At 34.1% G+C, this 22172-nt stretch overlaps 1 protein-coding gene across 1 annotated transcript in view; it reads right to left on the bottom strand.

Annotated features, from left to right (window-relative positions):
* The window catches only part of LOC138331641 (BCAS3 microtubule associated cell migration factor-like), a 34412-nt gene extending 21961 nt beyond the window's left edge, over positions 1-12451 (bottom strand). The window contains 11 exon segments of the mRNA XM_069279362.1: positions 774-938; positions 2078-2161; positions 2524-2600; positions 3826-3902; positions 5445-5555; positions 6072-6135; positions 7046-7127; positions 7798-7898; positions 9632-9710; positions 10641-10695; positions 12318-12451. Coding sequence (XP_069135463.1) covers positions 774-938; positions 2078-2161; positions 2524-2600; positions 3826-3902; positions 5445-5555; positions 6072-6135; positions 7046-7127; positions 7798-7898; positions 9632-9710; positions 10641-10695; positions 12318-12385 — 963 coding nt within the window. The 5' untranslated portion in view covers positions 12386-12451.
* Positions 12452-22172: the final 9721 nt, after the last annotated feature.

Genomic DNA, 22172 nt, shown 5'->3' with positions numbered 1-22172 from the left:
TAAAAAATTGCATACTAAAAATGAAATATAATCTTTCATTAATGAGAGAATATGAAGCAAAATCACAAGCAATGTATATGTATGCTGAAATCATAGAGTCAAACCACTTATTTCGGTTAAAATCGACCATTCTACAAGCTCTGAAGAGATCATATATGTAAAATGTAACTTTACAATTTTTTTTACATGTCCTGATTGCACAGGAAGATCGTTTATAGGTAATTTACATGTTCTGATTCATTGTCTGTACAGGAAGATCGTTTATAGGTAATTCACATGTTCTGATTCAGAAAAGGTTCTGACAGAAGAAATTGTCTGTAGTTTTGAAGAGATCATCTGTTTATATATGTTCTGACAGAAGAAATTGTCTGTAGGTAACTTCCGTGCACATGTTCTGAAGATACCATGCACTTCTAGGTTATGTAAATGTTTTAAAGATGATCCACCGCAGACAAAACATAAACAATACTCATCATTTGAACAATAATTGGTGTGTAATCATATATAGTATATGTCTAATTAACACAAAAAATAATATGAAATATCAGTACTTCATACCATATAGACATAGTGCCACAGAAATTTTTCTGGATGCAATTAATTATATTTTGTATCTCTGTCTTGAAGTAAAATTAGAAGCTCAAGCTTTTCAATGGTGGTAATGGTGTAAAGTAAGTAACTTTTGCAACTGAAGAAAAATACTAATTTGTCTGCTCCTGTGTTTTATTGAGCATCTTAAAAAGATTGTCTATTATCATACCATAATTACTTACATGTTCTGAAGAAATTGTCTGTAGGTCTATGATCGAGACTATACCAGGATGGAAACCGTTGGCATCCTGACAGCTCTGCTCCACTTTCTTCACTGGCTGTGGTTTACATCCTGTTACACTGTTCACCATCGCCTCCCCAAACATCGTCAGGCCCTTAAACGCCCCCTGTGTACAACAATGACAAACACAGTACAGAATCATTAGCAATGTTACACGGCGATGTTATTTATATCAAAATATACCTATAAATAACATTGATGCTACAGGTAATTATAACAGGAGCATCAACAGGTAAAGTTGCGTAATTGATGAGTCGACTGAAACGTCACATTGTATTGGAGTCATATTGTCTTATAACAGAAATAAAATTGAAAGGTTTTAATTACTTTATTTTGAGATTATACTAATTACATATATAATAAATCTTTAACTTGTGACTATGTAATATAAATATTTTTTATTATATCTAATTTATTTTTGAAGAGAATTTTATGTAATGTCAAATTTATGAATCTCTATAAATAATCTGATATAGCATTTGTCTAAAGACTCATTGGATAATAATTAAAGTATTCAACTTGTTTAATAAATTCAAATTCCTCTATGTCTATAGTTGACCCTCGATAATTCAGACAATAACGTTGTAACCAAAACTATCTGGAGTGCAAATTTTCCAGCCAAAACTGTTTGGATCGCAAATTGACAAGCCCAAACTGTTTTGATCGCAAATTTACCAGCCCATACTGTCTTGATTGCAAATTTACCAGCCCAAACTGTTAAGCCACTGTTTGGATTGCAAATTTACCAGCCAAACTTTCTGCATTGAAAAGTTACCAGCCCACACTTTCTGCATTGCAAATTTACCAGTCTAAACTTTCTGCATTGAAAAGTTACCAGCCAAAACTTTCTGATTGAAATTTACCAGCCAAAACTTTCTGGATTGCAAATTTACCAGCCCAAACTGTTTGGATTGCAAATTTACCAGCCCAAACTTTCTGGATTTATACCATCTCTGATTCAAATTTACCAGCTCAAACTATCTGGATCGCAATTTTAATAGCCCAATCCGTTTGGATTGCAAGTTTACAAGTCTAAACTTTCTGCATTGCAAAGTTACCAGCCCAAACTTTCTGGATTGAGAATTGACCAGCCCAAACCGTCTGGAATAAGAATTTACCAAACTGCCGAATAACATCTACTTAGTCAACAGTTTTAATTTGTTCTGTGGCATTTCTGTCCAGATTGTGAGCTTCTCCGACATTCGGCGTCTGTATTATCACAGATCCACTGTATATGATGCTTACCTTAGCTGCACTGATAACTGTAGCAGCGTACGATTGAGCGCCATCACCAGACATACCGCCACATGACTGATGCATCGGAACTAACTACAAGATATCATTATTCAGTTGTAAAATAAAACAAAAAATTTCACGTAAAATCAGTTTCCAAAACGTAAAGTATTCCTTACTTGTATACATAGTTACTTATCTTATAATACAAATTCTAGACAAATCAATAATTTTAGGCCTTGAGATTAGCTTAAAACAAAATTAACTCATATGAAAGGGAAACAACTTGATAGAGATTGTATATATCAACAGGACAGGATGTGTGTGTTATGTGTACTAAAAATAAAGTTGCCATTATGACGACCTATTACTTAAGTATATTATACATATACATTGTACACTTACTGACAAATTGGTACATATTTGTCTTTAAGTGATTCTGTGTTGCTTATACTTACCCGTTTATCTGCGTACGCCAGCCACCTGATGCCCAGGGCTATAGGATTGTGGTCAGGTCCGGGGCAGGGGAAGCAACCTACATGTAACATAAACCAATGGACAAAAGTATAAGTAAAGTCATACATGTCTATAAAGACCTCCTAAGGCTCAATGATGAAATTGTCATTACAAAATGATCTTTGATGAAATTGTGTCGAAACTGGTCATTTTAAACCAGTATAAAGAACAAGATGGCCCGAGGGCCTGTATCGCTCACCTGTTGGTTTTTTTTACTAATTATCACATAAATGCTTACAATCAGAAATAGTAAAATTGACCCAACGATATGTTTAATTTTGAGTCCCACCCACATAATGATGCTATCAATATCATTAACAATGAGTGTAAGTCAATGCTATGTGTCAGAGAAGAATGTTTAAATGAAAGTGGTCATATTGATCTCTTTTGGCCCTACCCCTCAGGCCCCCCTCGGACCAGGTACGTGAGCTAAAATAAGCGGTCTAACTCTTTATACAGAGGCAATTGCTAAGACAAGTAGTACCCTATAATAAAACAATAGAATACTGACAAGTCGGGATCTAAAATGAAGAAAGGCCCTACCAAAGGAATGATCTGCCAAGGCACCAGAGTCTACCTCTAGCAAGTCCTCATCAATATGGAATACACAAAAAATATGTTTGCTGCCATTCGAGTGTCTCCTTGCTTATCTCAAAGAATTTCATTTTATTCTGAACAGATTCACAATGTCAGATATAGCAACAAGCAATTTCATGGAATTTTTATCCCCCACTTTCATTAATCAAAGGCCCATAACTCCACCAAAGAGGGTCAGATGAAAGTGACGAGCAAACTCATCTGAGCCCTTGGTGCATTTAACTAAAAAAAAATTCTTAAGATTTGTGGCAGATATTGCACGGAAACCAAGCATAACAGACAGACAGAAGGATGGAAAGACGGATAGACCCAATTTGATATCCCTGTTTAGGTGAAAGTGGGGAGGATAAAAATCTCATCAATTAATATAAGAGCAACAGGATCTTTTCATGCTTCATTAAGAGATGGTGATCATGTGACCTTGACCGTTTATGACACAATAAATTTTTGCTTAAATTCTTTTCTTTATAATACAATCAGATAATGCTCATCAGAAAAGCATTATTTAACCTTGAACTTTGAACTTATGACTCTGACCCCTAACATTGACCCCTTTCATTCAATGCCTTGTTTAGTTGTGAGCAATTTTACTTATGTTATTTTAAAATGTTTATCCAAGAGCTCCATGATATAACCTATCTACTTACTTGTTACCCAGAATCTTTGTTTGAAAGTACATGCATCAAATATACATATCTTCTCTTGAAACACTATAACTAACACCCTGTAAAACAAAGACACTGCGTCAATAAGTTTAAATAAAATAAAGGTTACACAGAACATTCATGCCCAGTATGAAGCAGGTCCAAAGACAGTCCAATTTAGACTGATTTTAAATTCACATGCATAATAGTAATACTGGAGTTTCAAGATACCAAAATGATATGGGTGAAGTATGATGTACTGTTACACTGACTGGAAGGTGAGACTCATCAACAGTAAATTATACATCATCAACACTATTGATGAATTGAAAAGAAAGAAGTAATGATATGACAAGTAATACTTCATTAGAAGATAATATTTTGAAAAATTCAAAAAAGTAGCCTTAGAAAACAATAACATAATAAAGAAACTGTAATTAGCATAATTGTAACTTTAACCGAATAATTTCTTAAAAGGACCGAAATGATTACCAGGTTTAAATAGAAAACCGTAAACATAATAACTTTGCCAAAAAAATAAGACAACAGACATCTGAGTAATATAATGTAAATTATCAGTGTCGATATACAGTATGTGTATCATTTTATTATGAAACAATGCTCTATGTAATGATATAGACCCAGTTTAAAATTTTTATTTTTTTTCTGGTTTCTTAACTTAACAGTACAAAGGGGGGTAATCAAAAGAAACGAGTACAGAATTGTATGAAAAGGGAGGTAATAAGGATTATTATCAATGAAGCAAAAAGTAAAAGCTACTTAAAAAAAACCCAACTTGATAGACAACACTAATTCATTAATTATGCAATTATAATAACTTGCAATGTTTATCTTTAATTTCTAACATCAAAGTAATTTCTTATAAAAATCTTATCAATAATTTATTTAATTTTGAAGAACATTATCATATACATTTTTTATGTACAAAAACTATCATTATAGCATACTGGTTGATATAAATATTATACATGTTTACAACAAGACGCTATATATATGTGTGTGATACTATAAGACTCTTTCATATGTGGATATGAAGGATAGGGATATTCTACCCGAGGGTCACAAAATGTAGTAAAACCCGAGGCTTGCCGAGGGTTTTGCAACATTTTGTGATCCCGAGGGTAGAATATCCCTATCCTTCATATCCACTTATGAAAGAGTATTTTTCTTTCATACCACGACGTTTTACTGCAATTTTACAACTATAATATCCCGCCATTTTGAAATAAATTCGAAGAAATCCACGACTGGAAGTCAATTTCCATACATGAAAAATTACGTGATATTTTCAACACAAATTCCGTTGCTTGCATCTTTTATAGTAAAACCAGTCAATTTTGTGAAAAAAATGTTAAAATTTTACCGAGGAAATAGAGATTTTGTTGACGCCGTGACGTCACGAGGCTTTATTGCATGGGTAGCCATGCAATACAGCCTCAGGCGACATGAGTGTATTGCCCTAGACCAGCCAGTATTACACGTGTAGGTATGAAAGAAAAGATGATATGATATTATGCATTATGTTATTTTTGTATGTAAACTGTATACAGATGTATGTGATTACTTTGAAAAAAACTTGAATAAAAAAAAAAATAGCTCACCTTTTATTGCACTCAATATTGAGGACCGGAATGCTGGGAAACTTCAGGGAATGCACCTCATCTCCAGTTTTTAGTGATACAATTTTAACGGAGCAGTAGGGCTGGCCAGCGCTGTAATACGAAAGTGAGTGAATTAATTTATCCTTGTGACGTATCATTCATTCCATTATAGTAAAAAAGATAAACATCAAGGATAGAATAAGGTTTTTATAGAACCTAATAGGTGGGATATTTATTTATAATTGAACTGTTAAATAGTGATAAAAGGCAAAAATCACACAATACGAACACATATATAGAGATGAATGACTGCTATGGCTAAGTGGTTAAAGATTTCAATTATGTTACCACTAGCCCTCCAGCCCAGGGTTGCAAATTCAAACTGGCATAGACCTGACCAATTGCTGCCAGGTACTAACTGAAGGTTGGTGGTTTACCTCTTGGTACTATGGCTTTCCTCTATCTTCATAAACTTACATGTCCTGGTAAGGCCCTGACTGTTGATAGGGCATAACACAAACAAACCAAAACCTGTACCAATGCTAATGCTTGAGAGATTCCAGACGCCCCCCCCCCACTTCTGACGCTCCCCCCTTTCCTACTCCGACCTAATATAATAGCACTTACCTTGAGGTATCACAGAGGGCCATAAGAGGTCTGTGAGTGTGGAACTGATCAGTTTCTCCTCTCACTAGAACAACAATACAACAATTAGTATTATACATTCATGTACATATGGTGTAAATAATTATTGTAATTATCAGATTTGACCATATAACCGGCCAGGGTGCTAAATAATTAAGAAAATGAAAGAGCTTGGGCACCAATGAAGTCAAATCTAAACTTATGATATCGCGCAACATAATTAGTCTTTAACTAGAACTGTCGCCACAGTGGCCTACTAATACCTTGCTGCACTTTAGTAATAACTCCATTAATAGGGGACATTACACTACCCTATATAGTTTACTCAACTCCGCTTTATGTCAGGGTTCTGTGTACCAAATCTTATCAAAATATGTCAAGTAGTTCACCGGACAAAGCTGTGTCTACAGACAGATGGGCAACCCTTGGTTTGGTTTGTTTAGTTTTACGTCCTATTAACAGCCAGGGTCATGTAAGGACGTGCCAGGTTTGTTGGTGGAGGAAAGCCAGAGTACCCGGAGAAAAACCACCGGCCAGCGGTCAGTACCTGGCAACTGCCCCACATGGGATTCGAACCCGCATCCCAGAGGTGGATGGCTTGTGGCAATATGTGGGACATCTTAACCACTCGGCCACCGCGGCCCCAATTCCAGTATACTCCCCCTTAACTTCATTGCAGGGGGTATAATTATTTAACAAAAAAAAAAAAAAAAAAAAAAAAACTATATCATATTCATATGTTTAGTCTTCATTTGATAAATATTAAAATTCAAGGTGTGTGAACTTTGGACTCAAAAATGAGATTAGACATACACTAATATATGTATCAGAGATCATCATCAAAACTAACATTTGACAGATAGGTTATTGTCAAAATAATCATTACTACATACTATCTCATTGTAATATTGTAATTTATATATTGACATTATATATTGTAAAATGTGATATTTTACCTGAAACAGGTGTGGGCAGAACTCTGGCAATTTTCACTGGACCTTGCCGTAAGGATAAGACTTCTAACGCTTCTCCACTTGGCTACAGAAAGATATATTTATAATATTTTATATATTCTCTCTTAGTGTGTTACAGAGTTATTCCCCTTGCAGGAAGGTATCAATTGTTATGTCAATATTTGGTAAATCTCTCACAAACTAATGACATCACATCAAGGCCTCCCCGCCAGTGCATATAACTATTTTAATATGCGGAATAGACAGAATTACCACTCTTAAGAAAAATTACATGCAACTATTAATAAAACATAGTACGGTTTTAACACATTCAACATTTCTCATGTTTTAAAATTCATTTCATACCTGTCAACTTTCAGGAATTGCAATGCGGGAGAAAGCTCGAGAGAGCAAAATTTTCAACAACAACATTTATCAGAAAAATAATATTTCATATTACACTATGATTAAAACAATATGAAAATCATTGATTGAAGTGTTTATTAAGTTATGACTTACATATATTCAAACTCCATCATCTTAAATTCAACCAATTGCATATAAACATTCAGCCGTAAAACTAAATATAGGTGTATAGTATCTCAAACACATTTCATCACAGTCTATCATTTTTTAAACATTATAGTCAATCTTCTTTAGTTTTTGGTCAATATCTATTACTTATAAGCTTTCTTTGAGTCAATACAAATTTTAGTAAATTAATTGTGGATTAATTAATTGATGATGAAACTTACTAGTACACTCCATATCTGTACTCCATTACTGTATCCTAATATCAGCAGCAGTGGGATCCCTTTGTTCTCTCCTGCGGTCAGGTCAGGGTTGTTACATATATCTACAACAAAGATTCGCTACAATATCAATAGAATAATTATGGGGCCATGGTGGCGAGTTGTTAAGATGTCTCGACATATTACCACAAGTTCTCCACCTCTGGACCCAGTTTCATGAACATACCTTAACTTAAAGGAATTCCTTAACTTAATTTCCCCATAGAATAGCATTAGAAAAGTTAAGGAAAATTCTTTAGTTAAGGAACTTTCCTTGAAATCTGTAATGCTTTTCTATGGACAATTTTAAGGGATTCCTTAAATTTAAAGAATGTTAATGAAACTGGGCCCTGGGACATGAGTTCGAATCCCACGTGGGGTATTTGCCAGGTACTAATTATAACTGCTGGTTGGTGTTTTTCACTGAGTACTCCAGCTTTCCTCCACCAACAAACTTGGCTGTTAATAGGATGTTAATTAATAAAACCCATAAAACAGATATATATATAAAAAAAAATAAAAAACATGATGGATTCCAGTCATTAAATAGAGCCAATTAAATGCTATTATTTTTTATTGACTGGAATTGAGGTTTCCCTTCTTTTCATTCTAGATAATTATCAAGAGTATGTCTGGTGGTTGGGCGACATGGAAAATCACTTTTATATATATGCTCAAGATTAATTGATAAATATCTACTGATATAGCCCTCAACATCTGGGCTTCTTCAATACATGTTGATCTCTAATGCCCAAAAAAGAGGTAGCTACATACAAGTCAACACCTCAGAAGTGGTCATTGTCTGCAATATTTATGAGGTATTTTGCAGCGATTCAGAAACAAATTTTTACAGAAAACAATAAGATCAATTCAATATCATATTTGGTATATATGATGCATAAATTGTGTGTACAGGTAAAAATAAAAAATTATCACAGTTTCTAAATAAGTTCCAGTGATTTGCCTGGTTTGCTGTTGATTTTTGATAAAAAATATGCAATATGAAGGATTGTTTTTTGTAATTTTATGACTTTGCTAAAGTCAATTTTAGAATTCTGAAGAAGCGGTAGAAAGCAGATTTTGACAGCAATTAAAGCAGTAGGCATAGGACAGGTAAAGTGGTAGAGTTAATATATGTATGTTCATCTACATGGTAATATGGTACTGAATTTGAAGTTCAGAGAGCATGCATCTGGTAGAATATGTTTTATCATATATTATCATCCTAGATTTTTGTTTGTTTGTTTTTTGTGTTTTACGGCCCATCAACAATTACGGTCAATTTCTGTCATTTAGGGCCAAACTACAACTCATGTAGAAGTTTAAAGGACAGAAGACAAGTAATGATTGTATCTAAAAGATTAGGATAAGACAGAGGCAAGTAAGAACTAAAAAAAACACAGATTGTAAATTTTGATTTTATAAAAAAAAAATTGTATGGGATAAAAACAGTTTTCGCTAAAACACATGAGAAAACTCATGCACAATGTTGATGTAACGATAAAATGTTGAGTTGATACAATAAGGTGGGAAAATGTTCATATTTTGTCAAAAATACTGATTTCCTTGGGATAATTGAAAATCATTCTAGAACACCAGCTGTGAAACTGTTTTGAATGATATTCTGATTTTTAAAACAGTATGCAAGAAAGTATAAATATCAGATACCTTAGGTTAGCAATACAATGCGGAATGGGCCCAGAATGTGATATGATTGTGACAAGACAAACGTGGCGGGTATGTAAATCATGTGATAATATATTAGAGTCAAAATTAATATATACATGTATGTACTTACCGTTAATATCAGAGGTATCAAACCGTACCCACTGAATTTTTTCTTTGTCTTCAAACTGTTTTTGATGTCCACTGTATGCCTACAAAACAAAAATGTTAAATGTATACAACTGAACCTTTTTGTTTTGAATTACTACCAGGTATGTAAATACACAAATTATGTAAAAGCAAAAAAAAGTACTTAATGTTGCCCAATTACATAATCTGATCAGAAAGTCAACCAAACTCTGATACAGTAACACACTTAATTATACTAGTTTGTGTCTTCATAATTTTAAAAATATTCGTGGATATATAAATTCGCTATAATGGTCCAGTTTGATGAACTTATCTTAAATTAAAGGAATTCTAAAATTTCCTTAACTCAAAATTCACCACAGGAAAGCATTAGAGGTTTTAAGGAAGGCTCCTTCACTTAAGATTTTTTTCCTGATTTCTGTAATGCTTTCCTATGGGGAATGTTAGTGAAACGGGGCCCAGGGACTCCTACTGACAAATATTCTGCATTGAATAAGTTCTATACAATTATTTGAATAGGAGCTGTCTCACAACATTAGGTGAACATTTGTATCTGGCGAAAACAAAGTGTTTCACAGTAATCCCTTTAATATGAAATCTCTCCATATTGATGATTATTTTTCTAATTTAACAAGAAATGCAAATTCTACTTCCAGTTTCTCTAAAAACGTTAGAGAGAAAGCAAGAGTTCTATGATATCATAGGGTATTAATTAACTTAATTATTAATGACTTTTTACTTCCATCGTACGAAACTTCCTTTATTTCAGCTGATGAAGTCTTGGTATTCTGCATTTGTATATTAAAGAGTTATCTGCACTTGCGGGTAGGTATTGATTGTGACGTAATGTGATTGCGTGTGTAACATCATAATTTTCTGAGAAAATGACTTGAATTGCGCTCTCAAAAATAATGATGTCACAATGGATACCTACCCACAAGGGAGCTAACTCTGTAATATGCAAAGATGGAAAAAATCAACATATTAATTACCTGTGGGACAACATCAGAGATGAAATCCACCACACTCTCCATTACTGTCTTATCACTGAAATGATAAAGGAAATCTATTTATCACAATTCGTCAGATATAAGCGACTTAATGTAATGATGTAATATTTTGTAATATAGCAGAAACAATGAAGTGACATATAGAAAATAATGATGTGAAGACAGGATTTTATATATCCCGAAATAAAATGGCTGTATATGTTGGATTTGAATTGCAGCAAATTTTGAAGGTGAAATTCTCCAAAATGTAACCTACATTTTATATTGTTATGTGATAAAAGTATCTAAATGAAATTTCATGAAACCTGAGCATTTTTTTTTTATTGTTCGCCAAGTTTAACAATAAAAAACTCTGTAGACAAAATTCTGTTATGAAATGGACACTCATATAAGATCCTATATATATATGTAGCATGTACAATGTAGGACTCCTTGTAATTTGTATTGTGATCGTATGAGGTTGATGTCTAAGCCTCATTTATATGATCAGTGGTGAAATAATGTCTAAATTAATTTCATAAACCAGCTAGGTAAATGATAATGTGTTTCTGATAAAACTAATAGTCTTAAGCTTTAACAAAGAAAGTCAGTAACTATTGTTATTTTTTTTCTCTCGAAAACTTTTGACTTTAAATTTAGCATTATAGAAATAATCTAAATGTGCTGTAGGAGAGGAAAAAATGTAACAGTCAGACTGAGATTCGAACCTGGGATCTCCGAACACCAATTACAGAATGCTCTACTGACTGAGCTACCTGGTCACCAATACTAGACCCAGTTGAATCTCACTATGTTATGTATACCCCTTCCTTTTTTTTTAAAGTCTTTGCCTTCAAAGACATGCATACAGTGTGTGTACCAGACCTTTTATACCACTATTGTGTGGATTTTAGTTTGGCACCAAGTTTGTAACAGCTAGGAGAGGGGAAAATGTAACAACCAGACTGGGATTCACACTCAGGACGTCTGAACACAAGCCAAATACTCCGACTGATCATAAGCAACACTAGGTTAGTGATAATCGACCCAATCCAATCCTGCTACACCACAAACATAGCTGAACCAATGATTTATACATGAGACATAAAAATATACATCTTTGTTTAGACCATGGATTTTATTCCAGGGTATTCTTTAATCTTTCATTGGTAACTCCCTTAAAACTCACTTTCCATCATAAGTGCATGCCCTGTGTGACTATTTTATTTTCTTTTGCAGAAAGGTAAATAAAGCAATATCTGAATAAATTATATGTGATAATGTAAACCAACCTAATTAGTATACCACAAAAGAGATATTATTTAGGCCTATAAAGTGGACTCGCTCAATCAAATTTATACCATTTATCACATCGGACGGTCAGTGACAGATGACCTGGAAAATTCAAAAATTGTTGTTGACTATGTTTTTTTATCTTAAATGTTACCGAAATTTCCCTCTTTTATAACATTTATAGAAAATAAATATCTCTGTCTCATTAGAGTGTCCCAGTTATCACTTTATTTCAAATAATCAGTTTCGGTCGCCATTAGTGAAATCATCCCAATCAGCTGTTGATAATTTGTTGACACCAGTACTTTGTTTTGCAACAATTTCCCATCCAAACAAACGACCCCCTAGAGTTAATAAATGGAGCTAGCCTAGCTTAACTGGCCATACCTGAACGGCTGTGGTCGAACAACATTCTGGTGATACTTCGATGATCTCTTGGGTGAGTCTGCTGCCATTATTTTTGGGGAAATCGAGCGATATCAACAAATATTACTTATGACGTCTAGCTTGTTTTGGGTTGTCCGCGAAGATTTTTAGGAATGAAGAGTTCCACTTCCGGTGAATCAAAGGGCAACCTGTTCAAGGAGGCCCACGGAGGGGTATCATTATAAATCACGTATCAAGGTGGTACATGTTACGTCACGCTACCCAAATTGGAACATCTAAAGACATGTGATACAGACACTTTTATTAGGTTACAAACTAACAATAAATATTTCGAGGAAAACATGTGTATGATTCTGATTTAGTCAGAGATTTACGGTATCTGATTTAACGGAGGCGATTTAGCTAGAGATTTTTTATATTCATCCTCGATATTCCAGGGGTTCCGATCACTTATCGTAAGTGTTCGAAACCCCTGGAGTAGGCCTGTCGAGGATGGGTCAATGACTTTTTCTCATTTTGTCACAGATAAAACGTGTGATATTTCATGCGACATTAACCACTACATTTCTGTATGTAAATAGCTCATACATGTATATTGGTGATTTTTATGGATCTGAACCATCATATATAAGAGTCCACATTCACACATTGTAAGTTTTATGACAGTTTGTGATGGTGAAAAATACAGGTTATACAACTTTAAACAAGTACATGTAGTACTGTATAATAATAGTTGTGCTTTTGCTAAATGGAATTCTGGATTAGACCGATACGCACACAAAAATCATTGAAGAAATGTTTGAACTTTACTTTAGAATCAACTAAAATATTTGTATAATGTCTGTATAATAAATCAGAAAAGATACATGTATATAGATATATGTCTAATAACCACAAACTGTACATGTTTCTGATAGGTTTCAGAAATATTCATTCAACTGTGTACATTTGTACATGTAAATGGTACTTCGCTTTACAATCTTTAAAGGTGCTCCACCGCCGACAAATGGTATTTTTCTCTACCAAAAACAGGACCAGACGATTTCGTATTTTTCTTCAGTTACAAAAGTTACTTTCTTACATCATTACCACCATTGAAAAGTTTGAACTTCTAATTTTACTTCAAGATAAAAATATTAAAAACAATTTTTCAAGAGTCCAGAAAAAAAAATCCGTGGCACTATATGCCCTATTTGGAATAAAGTACTTATTTAACATCATTATTGAACAGAGACATTGTATCTGCCATTTTACAATCTTCTAACTCAACCTTACCAACAATTAAGTACAAAAGTTATCTAAAACCATACTGGTCTACTGCATTATCAGAATTGCATAAAAATGTCCAATCAAAAAGACAAGTTTGGTTAAAAGATGGAAAACCTAGAAATTTATCTAAAAGTTTTCTTGAATATAAAGAAAGTAAAACCTCCTTCAGAAGAAACCTCCGTGAGGCAATCAATAAGTATATGTCTGATCAATTTAATGAAATAGATAAATCTAGTGAAATCGATCAAAATTTGTTTTGGCAGTTGTACAGAGGGAAATCTTTTAAAAATCAAGTAATTCAGACTGAAATGAAATACAATAATATTGTTTTACGTGACCCCAATAGCATTGTTAAAGCATGGGCATCTCATTTCGAAAATCTATTCCGAGATGCACCGAATAAAGAATTTAATAGTAATTTTCATGCAGAAATAACCAATCGTGTGGCTGAAATTGAAGCACTAGTCCGTAACGAGGAGGATATATACCTGAATGAATGTGTTAGCACTTCGAGATTGTTTTATTGTGTAAAAAATTGAAATCTAAGAAAGCAGGAGGATGGGATGGCTTAGTATATGAGCACATCAAATATGGTGGTACGTTACTCTTTGATTATATAGCTAGATTGTTCAACTGTGTTATAAAAAAACGAATATATTCCAAAAGATTGGAAAAAAGGTATTATTATAACATTGTACAAAGGTCAAGGTAAAAAGAAAGATGACCCAAATAGTTACAGGGGAATCACATTGCTACCTGTATTTTTCAAATTGTTTGAAATTATTCTATCGGAAAGAATTAAAACAGTTCTTAATTCTAACTTGTTTCCGAATCAACAGCAGTCTGCTTATCAAAAGAACTTGTGTAGTATATGTACGTCACTTAGTTTACAAGAGTGCATTAATCACAATATCGAATATGGGTCAAATGTTCATGTTGCATTTTTAGACAGTAATAAAGCGTTTGACACCGTGTGGCATGCTGGATTACTGTAAAAACTTTATGAATTGGGTCTTAATTCAAAAATGTGGACTTTACTAAAATGTATGTATACAAATGTTGAAAGTTGTGTTTTTATATAATGGGTTAAAGTCTCCCATGCTCAAAATGGAACGTGGAATATTACAGGGAGGGGCATTGTCTGCCAAAATGTATTTAGTTTTTATTAATGATTTATTAAATAAAATAGAGAATTCTGGTCTAGGTGCAGTGATTGTAGATTTGAATGTTAATGTTCCCACACAAGCAGATGATGTCTGTTTAGTTAGCACCAGTTTTAAAAGCCTTCAGAAAATGATTTTAATCTGTGAAGATTATAGTAGAAAATGGCGTTTTTCATTTTCTGCCGTAAAAAGCAAAATTGTAACTTTTACAAATCAAAGGATAAGAACTTGTACTGTGTATAATAATGCTTATCTTTATAATTGTATTATGCCACAGACTGAAGAAATTACACATGTTGGTATATTATTAAATTCCAAATAAAATTATTTTGATAGAACATCGAATGCTTGTAAAAAATTAAGGTCAGGTACAATGTCCATTGTCCGCTCTGGTGCTCATCCATGTGCCCTTAACCCCTTAACTGTAGCAAAAATTATCAAAATTAAGGTTTATCCATCTGCTTTATACGGTTGCGAGCTTTAGCAACTCACAAGAACGGAAATTACAATGTTAGAGAGAGCACAACACTTTATTGTTAAATCGATACAGGGATTCGAAAAGAGGACCAGAACGGATATGTGCACATCATTACTTGGTTGGACCTCTATTGAAGCGTATATAGACACCAGAAAATTGTTATTTTTTGGAAGATTATGTAGAATGAAACCAACATCTCTTGTTTTTAAAGTTTTTACTACTAGACTCCTTCTTTTTCGTCTAGGTAGAACATACCAAAAGGGATTTGTCCCTGACATAGTAGAACTATTGAACAAGTACTCATTATATAAAGAGTTAAAACATTTTTTGAAACCGGAACTTTTAGAAAGAATGTTGTTTGGAAAAAAATAGTTTACAATGCTGTTATAAAATTTGAGGAGCATAATTTTAATGAACATATGAAAATTGATACAGACTTTAGAAGATTTCGTGAATTACATAACGAACTTAAACCTTATATTTTATGGAAGCTAGCGCTTTTGTTCCCTCAATACAGAGAAATAATACATTATATAATGAAAATAGTTATAACTATACGTAGTTTGAATACGATGGAATTATGTCATAAATGTGGGTTTCTGTACACGGACCCTATGACACATTTAGTTCTACAATGTTCATATACCTCTGAGTTGAGAGACCAACTTTGGTGTTGCATAATTAATATCAGTGATATATTGTTTAGTGTAAATTTACACTCGCTTACAGATGTACAGATGTTTCATATATTGATTGGAGGGAATGTTTCCTGCACTATTAGTGAAGAAGAACTGAATGATTTCAGATAATAAAATCTGGCGAAAGATGTGTAAATCATATTATGCTTAATCATGGCACCAGGCAAAACAATCCACCCGATCACATTATACTAACAACGGGCGAACCACTCGTCACACGACCTTTGAACGCTAAGCAGGAGCAAAAACTTATGGTGGCTGATTACGGCCATCCCGTGTTGTTGTGTTGTCGCCTTGTCGTGTTGTCGCCTTGTTGAGTTGTCGCGGTCTCAAACTGCGACAACCCGAGATTAACAGTTAAAATATCGATTTGTCGCGTTTTCGAACCGCGACAAGTCGACAACACGACAAGTCGACATTTCAAACATGCTAATTAGCGCGTACAGAATCTCGTGTTGTCGCGGTAAAATGTCGACTTGTCGTGTTGTCGAGTTGTCGTGTTGTCGACTTGTCGTGTTGTCGAGTTGTCGCCTTCCTGTTACACATGCGCAAATCATATGAAATAGCCACTATCTTTGAATATAGAAAACTGAAGTCAGTGCTTGTACCATAGTATGGTGGCATATTTCTGCCATCGAGTTGCCGACATCATATCGGAAGATGTCGACATAAACAGAAGAATATGTCGACTTACCACATGACCCTGCCCACATAATGATTCCAAGATAATTATGTAGAAAGTCGGTAACTCGGCGATTAATCGTGTTTATGCTCGGGTGTGACACCGACTTGTCAGTTATCGATGTCGACATCTAAACTAAAAGATGTCGACATCTGGCCATGGTCTTGAAAGTGGAATTCAAAGGCCACCCTTTCATAGGGCACTGTGTATATGCAGCAAGGCACCATACAGCAGAGTTCGACGTTGATTTTGTTTATTCAGAAAAAGTTTTTATTTATTTGATTTCAAAATTAAAAATTGTGATCCTGCATATCCCGGCCATGCAGCTGTAGCCTGCGTGTATGTACACATTGTAACTGTTAGTCCGAGCAGAGGAAGTTAGAGTGCAATTTAAGGACTCTGCTTTGTACAACGAATTTCCATCCTCTTGGCCATAATCATTTATTAATATATATAACCGTGGGTTGAAAAATCGTTTAAAAGCTGTGTGTGTGCTTTGTGGATTAGCATTCGAAAAATACCAGTTACGTAATTTAAAAGCCATAAACGTCACAGTACAGATACAAAATACCCATTTGGAAACCAGCTTTACTTGTTAGTTTGCCCTGTCCATATATATACATAAATATTTACATCCCTCGACACACTTAAATAAAGGCACAACGATTTTTTGTTACGGTCTTAATGGCCAGATTCAACCTTTGGGCTAAAAATCCTCCCGCGGGACGCGGTTTTAGCTCCAAACTCGGGATATATATCTGCATCTATTTTTTGTAGTAAAAACGTAGTAAAAAAAGTCACGTGCTTATACCTCATTCATGCCATTGGCCGGAATATACAATTGCATTATGGGTAACTAGTGATCACGTGATTGTGTGTTTACTTCCAAATATGGTGATAGTTTTGCTTGCCATTTCTTCGGAGAAATTGATTTATTTGAAAATATTTAGACTCCAAACTGTTATTAATATTGCATGCATATCATTTTGACTTGCACATATGTATTATTTTACTATAAATAATGAACTGAACTGAGTTGTAAAACTGTCATTTCCACGTTTTGTAAATAAATGATATAATACGAATTGACCAATTCAATAGGTCTAACCGTCTAATCTAAGATCAGCGAAGATCGGCTACTCCCGGCTAAATCCGAGAATTCCAAATTTATATTTATATATATTATTACCTGCTTTAGGGTTCAAAATATATACATATAACACACAGAGAAAATAAGATCTTCTTCAAAAGGCCTAATTTTGTATAAATACCAGGTCAGAGAAATCACTCTATTTGGAAGTAAACACACACTCATGTGATACGAGGGGATACCCATAGGTACAATTCCATATTATTATTTCGGCCAATGGCATGAATGAGGTAAAATCACGTGACTTGTTTTACTACGTTTTTGACTACATAGAACGCGTGTTTTGTACCATTATTGGGAAAATCCCCCACGGATCGTGATTTCATTTCCACCATTTGAAACAGAAGGCTTAGAGTAGACGTTGATTGTGAAACATTGATAAATTGAAGATTACATGTTGTGCCATGGCAGATGTCAAAGTTCATGTATACATACTCGACAATTACTTGAAACATCATCTAATTAATTTGTGTTGAAATTATAATTGATGTTGACCAGGAAATGCACCAGGCTAAATTTGGTTGAATAATGCATGGGAGGTGAATTAATCTTAACTTTTCCACTTTGTGGAAAATCCTTCAAAACGGATTTATCTCCCTTGATTAAAATGACAACCCATGTACCTTTGCTATGATATAAAAAAAATCATTTTTAAATTCAATAATGAATGCAGATTAAATATATTAATCAAATATGTGTATTAATTTAATTTGAAACATGTTTGTTTTGCTGAAAATTTGCAAAAAAAATAATATCAATACAAAATATTCATGATCGTTATTTGATTGTTGTTGTTTTTGTACTTGCTGTAAAATGAGAAAAACCGTGTTGTGGAGAAGAAGTTTGTTAAAATTTGAATTGTTTACAAATGGATGAGATTTGAGAATGAGCAGAAGGCAATAAGGATATATACATTTATGTCTAACAGTCACCTGAATTCCGATATGCACAGTTATAAATAATGTTTTGCTTTTAAACAAACACATAAATATGTCTCAGCCCTGTGACTTGGCACATAGGTCAAGATCATTGATTTGAACAAACTCTGTATCCTTTCATCCCAGCATGCTATGGCCAAATAACATGTCCATGTATGAGGTTCTTGGTTATTAAGAAGATTGTAAATTGTTTACAACAGACACTGGATGATGCCAGCCAAAAGACAATTGCAATAGGTCACACAGGAGGAGATTAATTCAACACACACAATCATATATACTTTATATACCTTTTCTCATAAATCATTACATATAATCCTTGTACACATCCACATCAATGGCGACGCTAACAGGACATTAATGAATATGCAAAATGGCGTGCGAGCGTTGAAGGGTCGAGATTTTGGTGTTTTGGGGGTCCGGGGATCTCCCCCGGAAAAAAAATACGGTTTTGATGATGTTGCGAGCGCCGAATGCGCGAGACTTTGGTGTTCTGGGGGTCCGGGGGTCTCCCCCGCGAAAAAATATTACGATTTGGAATGGCTAAGATGAGTTTTACGGTGTATTTTGAGGATTTTAATGCGTTCTTAACGTGATAATTTTTCGATTTACATTTACCTGCATTTAGAAATTATAATTGTGAATGTCGTCATATCATTATGCAACCCTGCTCGATCTGAACATACGACTTCACACCATCAGCACATTGTTGTTTAACAAAAAAAAAAATAATGAATTGATTTAATTGTCTTGCTTAGACATATAAACAATTTAATATTTTAAGAAGCATTTTTGAAATAGTAGAATCCCTTGATGGACATTTTTAGTTTAGTTCACGTGTATTGAATTTTTATTATTAAAGGTTTGGACATTACGTGCCTTGAACTTTTAGGAAATGCGCCGCAAAGCGGCAAAATTTTCTAAAATGAAGTACGAAAAATGTGCAGGAGGACCCTTTTCTTCCTACGCCCCTGCAGTTGCACATTTAAAAAGTTTAATGAACTTGGTACCCACTACTGACTGATGTAAATCATGCCAATAAAAGATGGATCTTTTCTCTATTTCTGTAATTTTTTTACCATTTTCTTTCCTCTTGGAAATGTTTTATAACATGGGAAAACTAAAAATGAAGTCTATATATAGCAGGAATTACAAAACACATAGCCACCTGTCAGCCATGCATGTTTTTTTTTCTGATTGGTCACCCGAGTTCGGATACAGAATGAAACAAATACATACACTGTATATAAGCACCATATATTGGCCTATCAGGCCCATGAAATCAGCCAGTGACGATATCCATTTAACCTTTTAATATATGAAGAGTATTTGATTCCATTACATCTGTTCCCTATGAAAATTGAGCAAATAATGCTCATAAATGTGTTTCCCCTATATAAACTATGGTAAAGACCCTATCCCCTGGGGAAAATTCCCGAGACCCCAGGGCCATGAAATTCACAATATTGGTAGAGGGCCTTGAGATGATACATTTTCGTACGGAACCTACCGAAGCATAATGAGTTAGGTCCTAGGTCCCAATTTACCAGGCGGGAAGCTGCCATGTAAGCACATAAGCCCGTGTTTCTTAGTATATGTGTACATACATGTACATGTATGTATTAGATTCCCAAAAAGCTAAGTGGGCTATGCGGAAACTTATAACTATTTGTTTGGAAATAATATGGAAAATAAACTATGATATGATAGTATTGCTAACAATTTCAAATGGTGGAAATGAAACCACGATCCGCGGAGGATTTCCCCCATAATGGTACAAAGCACGCGTTCTTTGTAGTAAAACGTAGTAAAACAAGTCACGTGATTATACCTCATTCATGCCATTGGCCGAAATAAATATGGAATTGTATTAGTGGGTAACTAGTGATCACATGAGTGTGTGTGTTACTTCCAAATAGAGTGATTTCTCTGACCTGGTATTTACACATAATTTGGCCTTATTTTCTCTGTGTATATATGTATATGTTCTGAACCCTAAAGCAGGTAATAATATTTTAAAAATATAAATTTAGAATTCTACGAATTTAGCCGGGAGTAGCCGATCTTCGCTGATTTTAGATTAGACGGTTAGACCTATTGAATTGGTCAATTCGTATTATATCATTTATTTACAAAACGTGAAAATGGCAGTTTTACAACTCATTCAGTTCATTATTTATAGTAAAACAGTGCATATGTGCAAGTCAAAATGATATGCATGCAATATTAATAACATTTTGGAGTCTAAATATTTTCAAATAAATCAATTTCTCCGAAGAAATGGCAAGCAAACTATCACCAAATTTGGAAGTAAACACAAAATCACGTGATCACTAGTTACCCATAACACAATTGTATATTCCGGCCAATGGCATGAATGAGGTATAAGCACGTGACTTTTTTTTTTACTACGTTTGACTACAAAGAACGCATGTTTTTACTACGAAAAATAGATGCAGATGTATCGCGAGTTGGGAGTTTAAAACCGCCTTCCTGGAGGATTTTTAGCCCAAAGGTTGAATCTGACCATTAAGACCGTAACAAAAATTCGTTGTGCCTTTATATAAGTGTATCGAGGGATGTAAATATTTATGTATATATATATGGACAGGCCAAGCTAACAAGTAAAGCTGGTTTCCCAATGTGTATTGTGTACCTATACTGTGACCTTTATGGCTTTTAAATTAGGTAACTGGTATTTTTCGGGATTCACAAGAAAATACAACATAAAAAAAATCTTTTTTTTTTATTTTTTTTCCATTCATTCTTTTAATATAGTATAGTACGGTATGTACTACATGGACTTGGTACGAATTCCAATCAACAAAACACACACACAGCTTTGAAACGAATTTTCAACTCAAGGTTATATATATTATTAATTCTTTGTACACTTCCTTAGCTCGGGCTAACAGCTACGTACACGCAGGCTACAGTTTCATGGCCGGGATGTGCAGGATCACAATTTTTTTATTTTGAAATCAAATAAATAAAAACTTTAATTAACAAAATCAACGTCGATCTCTGCTGTATGGCTTTTGCTGCATATACACAGTGCTCTATATACGTGTATATATATGAAAGGGTGGCCTTTGATTTCCACTTTCAAGACCAGATGTCGACATCTTTTAGTTTAGATGTCGACATCAATAACTGACAAGTCGGTGTCACACCCGAGCATAAACACATTAATCGCCGAGTCACCGACTGTCTACATAAATATCTTGGAATCATAATGTGGGCATGTACATGTGGTAAGTCGACATATTCTTCTGTTTATGTCGACATCTTCCGATATGATGTCGACTTAATGCCTTAACGATGTCGACATTATTAAGTCGTAAGTCGGCAAATCGATGGCAGACATATGCCACCATAAAATTGCAATATTTTCTAATTTTCGGATTAACGGGCCTTCGAACTATTAGGCCTTAGCGGTTCAAGTGACCTTAAAATTAACAGATGACGATTACTGCG

This window comes from Argopecten irradians, chromosome 9 (assembly GCF_041381155.1).
Source record: "Argopecten irradians isolate NY chromosome 9, Ai_NY, whole genome shotgun sequence".
Classification (NCBI taxonomy): domain Eukaryota; kingdom Metazoa; phylum Mollusca; class Bivalvia; order Pectinida; family Pectinidae; genus Argopecten; species Argopecten irradians.
The sequence above is the reverse complement of the archived record's forward strand: the minus strand, read 5'-3'. Positions and strand labels throughout refer to the sequence as shown.